This window comes from Leptosomus discolor, chromosome 6, assembly GCF_034619465.1.
Source record: "Leptosomus discolor isolate bLepDis1 chromosome 6, bLepDis1.hap2, whole genome shotgun sequence".
Lineage (NCBI taxonomy): Eukaryota > Metazoa > Chordata > Aves > Leptosomiformes > Leptosomidae > Leptosomus > Leptosomus discolor.
In genome coordinates, this window is record NC_141396.1 from 55,834,793 (window position 1) to 55,849,856 (window position 15,064).

The 15,064-nt window shown below is 40.6% G+C and overlaps 1 protein-coding gene across 3 annotated transcripts in view; it reads left to right on the top strand.

Moving 5' to 3' along the window:
• The window catches only part of DIP2C (DIP2 acetate--CoA ligase C (putative)), a 319,080-nt gene that overhangs the window by 221,096 nt on the left and 82,920 nt on the right, over positions 1 to 15,064 (top strand). For all 3 annotated transcript variants that reach the window (XM_086467405.1, XM_086467406.1, XM_086467408.1), the window contains 2 exons: positions 1,386 to 1,477; positions 5,373 to 5,483. In XM_086467405.1, coding sequence (XP_086323531.1) covers positions 1,386 to 1,477; positions 5,373 to 5,483 — 203 coding nt within the window. The remainder of the gene's footprint in view (positions 1 to 1,385; positions 1,478 to 5,372; positions 5,484 to 15,064) is intronic.

The following is a 15,064-nucleotide window of genomic DNA, read 5'->3' on the forward strand; positions in this document are numbered from 1 at the left end:
CATGTTTGTTTCTGAGCATTGAGGCAGTTCAGCATGCAAATACCAGAGTAATTTTAAATAAATTAAAAACTTTGCAAAACATGGTTTGATGATACAATATTACCATTTTCATAAGAAATAATTGCATTTAGTACTTTATCAACAAGCAGCAGCGACCCTTCCAATTTTCCTTACGAGGAAAAAAATAAAATCTGGCCTTCTCATCTTACGTTATATTTACATCAGATTTGCACTCAAAAGTAATTCAATAGTGTTGCATTTTATAACCAGGATGTGGAGCAACTTATTATAACAACTGCTTGGCTTAGTTATAAATAGCAATACTGCATGTTTGGGAGCCTGAACTGCTGAACCCCATAGGTAATCTGTTGTCAGAACCTATTATCGTTTAAGTTATTGGTGGGCATGAATTGAAGATTTGTTACTGTCAGACTGAATACTGCTTGAAGACAGTACCTAGGGGCCAGCCAAGAACAAGGGCTGTTATGCTCAGTATTGTTCAAATGGAAATAACAAGATCTCTAAACAAAGGCCATCTGAAAGAGCTTGTGTAGTTGGAAGATGCCGATCACTTGAAGGATTAATGAATGTAATATGGTCAAAGAGGTCTTGATGAGATAATTTTTTCTTTAAATATTGGAGTGAGGTTGTGATAAGGATTAGCTAAGCACAGAGCTGGAGAGACGAAGCAAGGGAGAAGAGAGAAGTAAAAAGGAAGGGTACCTGGGTCAAGTGAAATTAAGCTGAAAGAAGGGAGGGAATGGGAGCAGGTGAGAAGAAAAAAAACAAGTTAGATGGAAGAAGGCCTAGAATTAAAAGTGAGACACAGCCACGTCGATATGCTAAGGATCAGAGGGTCCCTGCTGCTTCAGTGTGCCCCTTTGGCTGTGGAGTGTTTTCTGTTTGTTGGGTTTTTTTCTTTGGTTCTGCTTCTTGGGACTCCTTTCGTTTTTCCCTGGGTGGCTTGGGGTGAGAGGAGTATCATCATGAAACCTGAGTAACACCCTCGGAGATCAGTCTGGGCTGAAATGCAACTTGTCCAGCTTGCTACAGCTGGCAGTGTAAGGATGATGTCTGCACTTGCTGATGTTCCAGCCAAACGGTTAACTTTTCGAGTAAAGATCCAGTTTTATCCAAAGTAAGAAATGCTGTGAAGAAAACAATTCTTACTTTTTAAAAAAAGCACTGCTGTCTTGAAAAAAGGAATTCAAAGAAAGCTTCTGATGAGTATTTAACTAGTCGCAGTGGTGGTGTCATATTTAGTTGGAAAACTTATGTAAATGTTCCTACTGTTGTTTTTCACTGCTTAGGTATTCTTTCTCTTTAATAATCTTGTATAACACAATAGAATTTTAAAATTAATTTCACAAATTTTGTGTTAATAGGCAAACTTTGGACCAGAAGTATGAAGGTTGCTTACAATATACTACATAAATTAGGCACAAAACAAGAACCAATGGTACGACCTGGAGACAGGGTGAGTATCTCGGTGATTTTTGATCACTAATAATTCAGACTGAACATTGACAAAGAGAGAATGAGGTATTTGGGGTGCTCAGAGGAAAGTAATGAAGTGAAATGTTAGAGGGTGAAATCTGCCTTTTACTTAGAAAAAGACCGATCGTTCAGACAGGTGTTTTGAATTGCATAATAAATAACCTGAGCTGGTACTTGCTGAATAGTAACTTAAAGTTATGGCAACATCAAGAATAAACATTCCCATGGAAAGTGATTTTTGGACAAAAGACAGCAGTCTGTTTAGCAAAAGCTGGCTTATGCAGCCTGGAGGTGTCATGTGGGTAAAAAACTTACTAATGACTTTGCAGTTGTTGAGATGGTAGAAACAAGAGAAACATTACGGAAGACAAAGACAAGCAAAGTAAGCACGTTTTGGCAGCCAGTTAAATAAATAAGTTGTGCTGACTGGTAACATGGAGAATATTTCCATTCCTGGATCCTGACTGTGATGCAGCTACTGCTAGAGGCTGAATCTGGGTAAGTGGATAAAGTCCACAGAAAGCAAGGATTACAGAGGTCACACCTGAAGTTGTTAAATGAAGACAAGAGCATCCTATGGTTTTGCTAATGATGTACTTACAAGCCTACCCCTTTGTCTGTCAAGGCTGGCTGAGCCTACTACCCCTTTTCTCTGCCAGGGCATGCGTAGAAATTTCCACAGGTCCCATTCCAGGTTGGCTTTGAGCCGTGGAATGGATATTGCAGAACAAATTTGTCAGAAATGCAAGTTTTAGTCCTGCCTTAGTGCTTAGAGTTGTGAGGGTGGGATCAAGTCTTCCTCCCCCAGGGTTTGATAGCAATTCTCAAACAGTTGGTTCACTTGGTCCTCTTGTGCCACACGTGAGAAACATGTCTGTTTGCATTACATATTTCTTAGGGCTTCAAAAATGAGAGCACGCAATAATGCTTCCCAGAAGAAAAAAAGAAGAAAAAAAAAAAAGAAACCTGACAGGCCTTGCTATGTTTCTTTTTGAAATAAATCACAAAGAATTTAACGAAAGAATCTCTAGATCCTTAATCTGAATTACTTCCTGCAATGGCATTCAGCCAGGAGGAGGACCTGAAGAATCTCTTTTTAGTTGACTTACAAGTGTGTCTCTAAGCAACAGCAGAAGAAACAAGTCGTTCAAGTGTACGCTTCAAAACAATCCACCCAGAAAGCTCCAAAAGGAATAAAATTCACATATGGGCAATGTGCATCTCTCCCTATCTAATGTGTGCTAACTGCCCATCTTCATTCATTTACTGCAGCAGCCTTGGCATCTCCTATCATTAAGAAAGGATTTGTGGATAATTCAGGCTGAAAGCTGGAAGTTTAGCTAGGGCAGGACACATAAAGAACAAATTGCAGCTCTTCTAAAATAAGTCCACCTAGATTACAGTGAAACAAATGTTTATAGCTGAGTGCTGAAAGCATATGCTTTGTGTTGTAAAAACATCTTGCCTAGCATCCCTGTGTAACAGAAACATGATGGTTTGAAGCAATTTCATGTTGAAGATGAGGTGTTACTGTGCTTCTGATGTTCTAGGCTGTTACTCTGGCTGTTACGCCCCTGTTGTAATAACATAAAAGCTTTCTGACCTCTTTGAAGATGGCTTTTTATTCTAAGTAATGTATTTTGTGTGACAACAGTTAAAGGTATTTTTTAAATACTAAATGAAATACAGGCATATATTTCTGGTCTTTTCCAAATGAAAGTGTAATTGTTCCCTTATGTTAATATTATATAAAATTCAGAAAGGCCTTTTTCCCTTTAAAAGCATCTTCTATCAATACAATCTCTATTTTTCATGTCTACCATTACATCACCTCTTAAATTCTTTGTCTGAGCCAAAAAAATAAATGAATGTGCCTGCATTTCGTTCCCTGTTTCTAGTATTATTATAGTACATGGCAAACTGCATTTGCCTTCTATAGTAACTTCAGAAATTTAACCTTGTGTCACCCTAGACAGCTGCCTGGAAATTAAGCTTGCCCTCTTAAATATCTACTAGATAACCAGATTCTCATCTGGTAATATACACTGTATGATTTGTTTTCCTTTGCTTTTATATCTTTTTTGATTTTACATACATTAGTTATTTATTTGGTACAGGTCTGTTAGTGGTTAATGTTTATGCCTCATTCCCACTGGACTTCAGTGAGATTTTTTCACCTCTGTCAGCTCCTTTGCAAAGATTCCCAGCCAAACTTTAGCTGCCTTTACGTAAGCAGACACCAGCACAAACCCGAAGAATCCTCAAAGTATCTTTTGGGATCTTTCAGCATCTTTCAGATGTTTGCTGGGCTCAGCAAACTCTGCCACCCCCTCAGTGTACATAGCAAAATCCCTTTCCATTTCTCCTGAGGCTATTTATGGTATGTGCACGTAGAATGCATACAGTAAGCCCTGTACAGCCACCTCCAGAAGTTGGTTTCATGGGCAAGTGTGCAAATAAAGTAGCAATACATTTTCTCTGAAGTTTCTCTAAAACAGTTACAAAGTTACAGCCTTCAGCTTGAAAACAGAGATTTTGGACCCACTTGGACAAGGTTGGTTAGATTTCTTCTGGTTTGCAGAAATCAAGTTAATCTATGGAAGACGACTACCTTTGAAGCCATGTGAAAACTCTGAAATGCTTATAATGTCCAGTAACTGAACCTTGGAGCATATATGAAACCATGATAATTTTACTTCGAGGGACTGAAACACAGAACTCCTACGAATGTCAAAGCAGTCAAAATCAAGAGTTATTAAGTAGTTTCAGCAAGTTGTAAGATGCTATAATAATAGACTCTGATCCTGGGTGTAAACCCAAAGGAATTAAGTTTGAAATCATTCGCCATGCCTTTTGCACACCACTTCAGTTGACTGTGCAGGGTAGTTACCAGCTGCATTACAGCTGTTGAAGACATGGGTTGAGAACATCCATCTGACTGAACCAAAACAAAAATTAGACAAGATACAGCCTCTGAGGTCATTTACAGTAAGGGAGAGCGGTAATATTCCCTGCCCTCTCAAGGAGAGCTGTGGGCTCTCTGAAGTTGCTGGATCCTCAGTAAGACCGTGCACTCTTGCCTGTCCCTCCCCTTTGCCCCTGGACGATCTGAGACATTGTCTGCAGTGCCCGCAGAAGTAAGCTGCACAGTTCAGCACGTTGAGGAAAGAAGGGCACTTAATGAGCGCACAGGTGATTTGCTGCCAGCTTTTTTTTACATTCTTTTATCTAAATAATTTCCTGGCCCTAGCCCTGAAGCTGTGAAGTTCAGCAAATCCAGGCCGAGGTGGCACGCTATATGGCCAGCTCTGGGTGTGACATTTGCTTCTCAAGGTATCAGTTATTTGTATTCACACAGTACACAGAAACGTCTACACTTGGATGACAGTCCAGTCCTAAAATGAAATTGTTGAGGCAAATGAATGAGGCAAAGCGTAGTGAGACAAAATATAATGTATTAATGATTGACATAATGGTAACTGGGTAATCTGAATTGGTCACAGATCTGCTTTTGTTTTGGTAACTTCAAGCAAATTATTAAATTAGAATGTAAAATTCTGTTAATTCCATTTACTTGGTTATTTAGCATCAGTAAAGCAATCGTAAAATGAGAACCAGATGAAAGGTATTGTCAATGTAGGAAACAATACAGCATGAAAATATTTAACTACATCCTAAGTGAAAATGTTCACAGAAGGAATACCTATCAGAATAAATTCCTTCTGATTCCTCATTCATCTTTCATTAGGTATTTGAATAGTTATCATAGAAATGTTTTGGTAATCATCTCTCTCCAAAAGGAAGCATGGAAACTCCAATTATCATTATCTGAAATCTGGGATAAAACATTTTTAACATACGTCTCTCTGTTTCAGGTAACACTCGTATTTCCTAACAATGATCCTGCTGCTTTCATGGTAGCATTTTATGGCTGCCTGCTTGCGGAAGTTGTCCCCGTCCCGATTGAAGTGCCACTTACAAGAAAGGTAGGGAACTGAATTTCTTTTCTGTACTGCATTTTAAAACTTATGTCAGAACAAATCACAACTGAACATAGCATTTTTGTGGTTAACTAGCACTGAATCTGAGGATACATAGTGCTGTGTGGCGAGTTATATATAGTTCCTTCTTTTCTGTGATGGAAAATCTCAAGATATGCTTGCAGTTTCAGCAAATGCAGGTCTGTCTGGAAAAGGAGAGGAAAATTTTCCAAGGGAACAGCTCTGCCGGTCCTAGAAGGATTATCTTTGTAGCCTTTCGAAGCACTCTGGTGTTGGCCACTGACAAAGACTCATTGGCAACAACTGCTGATTTTCCACCTGTCCCTGCAACCCAAGCTATCTTATAATGCCACTAGTGCTGTGTATGCTGCTTCAAAGCAGTTATGGAAATGCCTTCTCTTATGTCTGTATGTGCATATGTGTCGCAAAGCTTCTGTCACCGCAGTTATCCCTGCCAAGGGCGGCACTTGAACAAATTCAGTTTGGGAATTCTTGCCGTGGAACATACATTCATAGACGAAACTGACCATTGCTAATCTAAAGCCTTTCATGTCCGGTGTTGGTTCAGAGATTCAATCATGTATCCTAGGGAAGGGCTGGTAGGCAGACACAGCAGTCCCAGCCAGAAAGAATGCCTGGGGGCCATGAGGGGAGGGGGCTCAGTGGTGTAGGTGAGCCGCAGCTGGGAAGCTTACACTGATGCTACTGAACTTGCATTTTTTTCTGAGAATGTATGCCCTGAAGGCTGTAAATACAGCAAAATGTATTTATTTATTACAAGTTGGTTTTGTCATATCCGCTTAATTTTACCATGACTGGCCACAATGGCTATTGTAAGGTTGTCCCAGATATCCCCTTATATAATCCCTTTTTTTATTACCTAGCACTAAGAATGCCTTACTTTAATTATTTGGTCTGGAGTTGTCCACACAAAGTGTGTTCTTTAATCCTTACAAGCTTTCTTCTTTAAACTAAATTCTTTTGGAAAATGTTGACTGAAGCCATGAGGTGTTTTGAAGGGAAGGACTGGGGAAATGCATTGCTTTGCTCACATTTTCAATTTTTTAATTGTCAAGGGCTTTTCTTTGAAATGCTCTGGTATTGCAGCACCCTGGAGCAGAAGCTGAAATCTTTGTTCCATGGAAAGTACCCTGCCTTTTGAATGAAAAGCCATGAAAACAAGTTTCTGAGCCCTCATAAAGGCTTTGCAGTTTGCACATGTCACACAGCAATTTAACAGCCAAAAACATCTGGAGATTCCTTCATAACTGAACATGTTTGAACCTTCCTGATCTCTGAGAACCTGAATTGATCTAACGTTTCTCCGTTATGTTCACCCATGCCCTGGCCAGCATCTGTGGTGGGTCCTTGCCATGGTGAAACCAGAAGCTGGCAGGGAAAGAAGGGCTGGAGGAAGGGATGGTTTGCTGAACTGGTGAAGGAGTAGAGAGAGATGGGAGAAAGTGAGTGGATGAGACAACGAAAGGCCATGATCTAGCTTGAGCAGATGTGAGTAGCTGAGCAGAGCAAAGGACACTGCAAACCGAGAAAAAGAGGAGCCAGGAGGTGCCCCAGCTTAGCTGGCTAAGACTGGAGGAAAGGTGCAGGTGAGCTAGAAAGACCATGCAAGTAGAGAGGATGGGACCTCAACCTGTCCACCTGCTCTGGACAATAGGGTTATACTATTTTATTTCTAAAATGTTGTATTTGAGAGCGCTGAGAGGTGGACATGACTATAGAATAAGGATAATGATTTTAGTAGAAATACAGCGCATTTGCGTCAGGCTATTGCCATGCTGTCACATGTGAGTGCAGGACCTTAGGATGGGTTGAGGCAGTTGCATAATGTGGTGCATTATTTCAATATGAATCAGAGATTTCAAAGGCATCCAAAAAGGTGAGCAGACCAAGTACATTTTAAGATCATACAGAGTGCTCACATGGGTCAGTCTGCTTTTCTTCTACAAAAAAAAAAAAAAAAAAAAGCAACATGGCTTTGAGGGATAAAAAATCTAATATGTCTTTCCCTGTTACTATTTTCCGAGGTTTAATGCACATTTTCAAGTACATGGCTAGGTGTAAATTTGATTTATTTGGCACATCTGATATCACATCCATCCAGGAAACTATAAAATCCAGCTGTCCAAGTAAATACTCTATGTCAGATTAGTAACCTACCCCAATTTGGCTGAACCTCATGGGTGGTTTTTTTTAAAAATGTGTGTATATATGGATATATAAATATACACTTACACATACATATATTTGTATATTTATGTAGAGGAATATCTACAGACTTAGACTGTTTAACTATTGCCAAGATCATTCCATAGTGTTTAAATATCAAATTAATAAAACAATAACAGAGATGTCAGTGATACAGTTAAAAAAGCAACGTGATCTCTGATCTATAAATAAAACTATGCAATCCCACAGCAGATACTATTGCAAATATTTTTGCATTTGTTTATATGGAAAGGGAACTGGAGTGGAAACAATGAGATGAAAATTGTATTCTGAGTAGTCCCAGAAGGAATACCTCTGCTTGGTCAAATGGCAGTGGATTGCTTCTGGCATCCGTGGGAAGATGTCATTTGTGTCATCACACAATGGCCTAGACTGTTCTTTTATGCTTTCCCATCATTTGTTCTCTTTTCTACATGCTTCAGTACGTTCTGGCAGTGGACATTTTTTGGTTTACTTTTTGGAAGACAGATGTGAACTAAGAAATAGACCAACAATTATATTATAGGCTAGTACAGACTTACAGAGTAATAAACTGATACAAGATGAGCTATTTCAGGCAGTTATACTATGAGCACACTTTTAATATTAAAAATTTGCATTAGCAGCATTAATACTGTTCTGCATTTTCATAAAGAAGAGTTTTTCACACCTCTGTGCAAATTTTTTGTGCCTGGCTGTTTAAAATCAAGCAGTAATGTTTGCAGCCAGATAGCCTTTTGACTTACGTATTACTCTCCAGACATCTATATCCATATGAAAGTAGAGGCTTTTGCTTTACCAGCCCATATATTTTGTGTGCATTCCCTTTTCTTTGTAGCATGACTGTTATTTTTTTAAGATTTTGGCAGGGTTTTTTTCTGGTTTGTTTTTAGGTGAGGGCCCATCTCTCCTCGCCCTTTCCTTCTGTATCTCACCTTTGTGCTGGAGAGGGTACAGAGGTGGGCTACCAAGCTAGTAAAGAATTTGGAGCATGTCTCATATGAGGAACGGCTGAGGGATCTGGGGCTGTTTAGCCTGGAGAAGAGAAGGCTGAGGGGAGACCCTACCATGCTCTACAACTGCCTGAAAGGAGGTGGTAGCGAGGTGGGGGTCTGTCTCCCTAGTAACAAGTGATAGAACAAGGGGAAATGGCCTCAAGCTGCACCAGGGGAGGTTTAGGCTGGGTGTTACGAAGAATTTCTTTACTGAAAGGGTTGTCAGGCATTGGAACAGCCTGCCCAGGGAGGTGCAGTCACCATCCCTGGAGGTGTTTAAGAGACGGGTAGATGTTGTACTTAGGGTCAGGTTTAGTGATGTTGGTAGAGCTAGGACAAAGGTTGGATTCGATGATCTTGAAGGTCTCTTCCAACCGAAACCGTTCTATGATTCTATGATTCTGTGAACACTAGAATTAGTTGTACTTCCCCCGGGGACTTCAGGAGACCTGTCTGACATGGCATCTGGGATGGGTTGCCTGAATACCCAGCAACCACGCAGCATTCTCCAGTTTAGTTTTATTCCCAGAATGCTTCCTGGTGTTCAGCAAAGACCTGGAAATTGGCATTCACATCAGCATGGTTTTGGCTCTTTAGACTTGAGAAATCAGATCTAAAATTAAAAACTGAAATCCCAGGCTTTCTTTTAAGTACATCAAAGCTAACTCTTTATTCTAGAAGCAGCAGTCAGGGGTTCCGTGGTCATTGTAGTGACAGAACAAACAGCATGTTTTATTTCTTCTTTCCCTGTATTAATACCACTGAAATGCCTACATCGTGAACACTCTCTGAAATTTTTATGACTAATCCTTATCCTTGGATTATGGGCTATAGGTTCTTTTACAATAGTGTCCCTCTCTCCAAGTATTTTCTGTTTCCCAAACCATTAGCAAATAGTATGTTCTAGACAACATCTCTTCCTTCAGAGCTGCCACTTTTGTTAATCTTATCTGAAGCTGGAGTATTACAAATGGTTTCATTGTATGTGTGATATCATGTAAATTGCAAACTATATATCACAGAATGTGACATCAAAGTGGATGATATGGGATTTTCAACATGTCAAGTCCTAGTTCAAACAGCGATTTATTATTTCCCTTATGAAAAGATTTAAAACTATGGTTTCTATTTATTTTTCTTTAGAATTTTTAAGTTAATGTTTTTTTTGATTTGATGGGTGCCATGAAAATTATTATTATTCTGCTCTGATGCATTCAGGGGAGCTAATCAGTTTTAATCTTAAAATAACATTTTTGTCCTCCAAGCACATTCATAGTTATGCTCAATCACATGCTGTGAACATATGGAGAATGCGATCCCACATAGATCTTTATGGCATCCTTGTCAGAGGTGGTGAGTATTTGTAGCAGGGTATGACATGAAAGCATGTAAAAATCTATTTCTTAGTCAAAACACTATTTCCTAGCCTGTTAGATTTAATGCTATGTGTGCTTCCAGCAGGCTTTTCTGTGCTCTTCCAGATGCTGGTCTGACAGTGTTATTGAAAGAATGTGCCTATGTATTGTTATAGGAAATACAGAGAGACCCGCTGCAGGACACTTGTGTTTTGTTTTTTTTTAAAGGATGCTTCATACAGGGTAAAAACTGATTTTCAGGAGATCTTTTTATTAAATCCTGAGAAGTTATGTTATGAAAGCTTTAACAGTAGCCAGAGAGTTATATCTCTTTAAAGACAGTGAAATTGTCCCAGTCTTGAAGGCGGAATTGTATTCCGAAGAAAATACACCTTGACGTCTTTCCTAATGTTTCAGGGCCTGAGATAAAAGAAGCTCTGTTTCCTCTCAGCTTTAGTCATTGTTGGACTGTAGCGTGTCAGAAACACTGGAGCTCTACGTACTTTTGAACATCTTTTGGCAATGCATCTCTTTCTCCATTGTATTTAAAATATTCAGAGAATGTTATATATTTTCTTTTTGGTGGCATAGTCTTCCAGTCCCTCCAAAGAATACAAGTTCCCTCAGACCAACATGAGCCCCTGGTGCACACCGCTGGACCCCTGTAAGCTCTGTGCCCATCCTTAGCTCTTCATACGCTTTGGCAGCTGGACACTGAGGACAGGTCTTTGCTCAGCTGGCCACAGTGAATCTCAGATCCTTTCAAGTCTGCATTTTCTTTTTGTGTTTTCAAGGTTAGGAAATGGTAGTTTCCTAGCGAGTTTGTCACGTTTTTTGCAGTGTCCCTCCCAGAAATAACAGCTGTCTTGCCTTCATTAAGACTTTTGGACATTAAGACTGCTCATAGTTGCAGATTTCATGTGCAAATTACAGCCAGACACCAAAACTCTGACTGAGGAGACAGCTGATTTGTTCATCTTAAAGCTGGTTATAAAGATTGCATCTGCTTTGTGTTTAATTTTTATTAAGGTCTCTGATATTTGTGTTTTAAAAATAGAGAGTTTCCTTGATGCCTTTTCGCTTTTGGTTCAGAACTGGGGATGCTTGGCCTCTATATCTTACGGTTGCCCTATTTGTTCTTTACTAGCAAATTTTTGTTAGGGCAAATGGAGCTCAAATAAGCATTGTAACAGAAAACAAGATTACTTCAGTCCACAGTGTTTCACAACATAATTCTCATTCTGAAAGCAGTCTGGGATTTGCAAGTGGACAGGAGTAACCTTTATCAGGCCAACCTTTGCACAGGCTGTGCCTTCCTTCCTTCCGTATTAGATAAGGACATGCACTCTCACTCACAGAGAAAGGATCATAATTGTTTTGTTTCACACAGATACTCTCACAAAGCATTATAGAAATGACATTAACTGCATGCTGAAATGCAACCACACGTGGGATTTTTTTATCCTGACAATGAATTATCACTGTCTGCAGCAGGAAGAAGACAATTTGCCTCCAGGTACTGGTGAAAACCTTTAGGGAACCTTTAATAAAAGTCTTTAGAGAACTTTGAATGGCTACCTACAGCCGAGCGGATTTCCAGCTCGCTTCATCTGAAAGATTGATCTCTCTAGGTGTGTGCAGACACAGTCTAAAGCTATGCAGACTTCATTTTTCGTACCTCAGCAAGTGCTGTGCCTTCAAGAAATGTAAAATGCTACTTCCAAAGTCAGCAATTGGTCTCAAACCTCATGCTACAGTACCTCAGCTCTATCTTTTGCCTTCCACCTGCATTATGTGTCATTTCAAACTGTGAATTGTGGAGGATTTGACAATGAGCATCACTGGCAAGTCTCTCCCCGTCTGCGGTTGGGACTGTGCTGGTTGAGTTGTTTCACCTGGTCTTCACTGGCTCCCTGAGGTTTTTTCTACCCCCACAAAACTAAGCAAAATAAAGTGTTTGTGGCAAGTGGGGGGTTGCCAAAGTAGCAGGTTAGCATAAATTACCAAAATAGCAAATAACTCTGCTGACAAAACAGTGCATCCTGAAAATCTATTCCCTTTACAGGCAAGAGAGTGATTTTATTTAAGGGGGAAGGATTTTTTTTTTTCCTCTGGCAACAGGTGATTTGGTTTGCTTTTTTTTCTACTTACAAAGCAGTTTTCAGCATTGCAGACATTCATTTTGCATTACTCAAAAGGGATGCTGATAGCTTGTCTCTGAAATCTGAAATAATCAATGCCTTTAAAGTCAGCAGTCTTTTTCCTGGCCCACATGGAAGCTTTGACTGCTTCATGCAAATGACTGCACTTTCAACTCAAACTTCATTTTTCAAACTTAGTAAAACTACCCAAGGTCCTCACGGCTCTGGGCCTATCACGCTGAGGTCTGAGGAACAGCAAGACTACCGTGTTTATGTGCTTGAGTGCGTAGATAAGGTTGTGCTGTTTCTGTGGGATGTATAAGGCTCTCAGCTTGAGATGGTTTCAGGTCTTCTACCTCCTGGCTGTCAGTTCAGTAGCTCAGCACCACTTGAGCAGTTAGAAAAAATTGCTTCTGTGGGGCATCCGCATGGGGCAAGGGGTGTCGACCCCTTCTTCATGTCTCTGTTCTCTGCCGTACGTTTTGCTTCTAAGTCAGGATGAAGCTACCAGAAGCAGGCAGGAGGCAGTGATAATGAGTTAGGACATGTGAGACTGAGACTGAAAGTGGAAATGGTGGACACAGACTAGCAGACTGCCAGAAAGCTTTATTGTGTTCGTACTGTAAGATCCTCAACTGGAGCTCCTGTGGAAGTTGAGAACACTATCTCAACTGTCACAATAACTCTGTTTCAGCATCTTAATTTGCTTTTTTCTTGTGAGGAAGGATTTAGTGTGGACATCAAGGTCATGGGATAGGATTTGAAAGTCTGTAAAACACAGTGGCTATTGTCCATGCATAGTGAAGTTCTTCCAATCTCCTGTGGTAGTGTTTCATCACATAATTGATTAGCTATGTTACCCTTTCAAATGAAAGAATTAACTATAAAGAAAAGAATGGGGCAAAGATTTTAATGCTCTTTAATATAGGGTTGTCTGATGTAAAACAGTCTGTTATTAGAAACTCTAACATGTGAGTAGATTGTATGAAGTAATCTATACATGATTCTCTCTTCTTGTGTGTGAACTACTACAAATGAATGAATAATGTGGAGATGAGTGACAAGTGGTGTACCTTAGGGGTAAGTATTTGGATTGGCACAGTTTAACATCTCTGTCGGTGACATGGACAGTGGCATTGAGCACACCCTCAGCAAGTTTGCCGATGACACCAAGCTGTGTGGTGCAGTCGACATGCTGGAGGGAAGGGAGGCCATCAGAGGGACCTTGACAGGCTGGAGAGATGGGCCTGTGTGAACCTCATGAAGTTTAATAAGGCCAAGTGCAAAGTCCTGCACCTGGGTCAGGGCAATCCCAAGCACAAATACAGGCTGACGGATGAGTGGGTCGAGAGCAGCCCTGTGGAGAAAGACTTGGTGGTACTGGTGGATGAAAAACTGAACATGACCCAGCAATGTGCACTTGCAGCTCAGAAAGCCAATTGCATCCTGGGCTGCACCAAAAGCAGCATGGCCAGCAGGTCGAGGGAGGTGATTCCCCCCCTCTACTCTGTGCTGGTGAGACCCCACCTGCAGTGCTGTGTGAATCTGTGGGGCCCTCAGCATAAGAAAGACACGGACCTGCTTGAGCAGGTCCAGAGGACGGCCATGAAAATGATCAGGGGGCTGGAGCACCTCCCCTGTGAAGACAGGGTGAGAGAGTTGGGGTTGTTCAGCCTGGAGAAGAGAAGGCTCTGGGGAGACCTTATAGCGGCCTTCCAGTACTTAAGGGGAGCCTACAGGAAAGGTAGGGAGGGTAGTGAGAGGATGAGGGGTAATGGTTTCAAAGTGGAAGAGGGTAGGTTTAGATTCACCTGTGAAGGTGGTGAGACACTGGCACAGATTGCCCAAAGAAATTGTGGATGCCCCTCCCTGGAAGTGTTCAAGGCCAGGTTGGATGGGGCTTTGAGCAATCTGGTCTAATGGAAGGTGTCCCTGCCCATGATCTTTAAGGTCCCTTCCAACCCAAACCATTCCATGGTTCTGTGAATATTTATGTGGAAATGCTCTAAACCCGTTGATACAGCACTAAGTGGAAGCATAGTCATTCTTTCTTGTGTTATTGAAAAAACTCAAACTGTTAATACAAGTTTCCTCTTCCTGTTGTTTTGTTTTGCTTTAAGAAGAGCTTGACAGATCATTTCTTAACTGATGCATCCCCCAGGGCCATGATACGCTGATGCTCTAAGGTCCATACTTTCTAGTGGTTTACGTATGTTAGATTTCTTAATGGAATTTATCAGGTTAGTTTCTGCTTATAAGTCCTGCATTAAATGGAATTTTATTGCTTGAGAATCGGCATTTTATTGGTACAGTGGTGAAACACTTTGCTAGCAGCCTTTTACAGGGCATACAGTTACAACAACATTTTAATTTAATTGAGAGTGATGTAGTTGCTGCATTCAGTTATGAAATAGATATGTTTTTTAATTGGTAGTTAGAAATTCATACATACACATACATTGGTGACCATTTTTTATATTTAGTTTAGTGGTAAATTTTGGGTAATGATAGTATGGATCTGATGTTTTAAGAAGCTGATGACCTCCCTTTATATACGTTAGAGTAGCAAGTCTCAGAGGCTATGTCTTGCCCAAGGAGCAATGTTCTCCATGGAGCACTCCAGCCCCCATCTTCCTGCTGTTCCTTCTGAAGGACCTCCAAGGAGAGGCATCTCTCCTGCACTGTACAAGCACCCACATTTCCTTCCGTTGAGCAGACTCCAGGAGTGGAGACACCAGGTCTCATCCTAATGTGGAACCGATCTAGCTAAGCACTTGTCCCAGGGATTTGACAACATAAATATGGATCAGCTAAAACAAGAGTCAGTTAGGACAGTAATGCTTGACAAA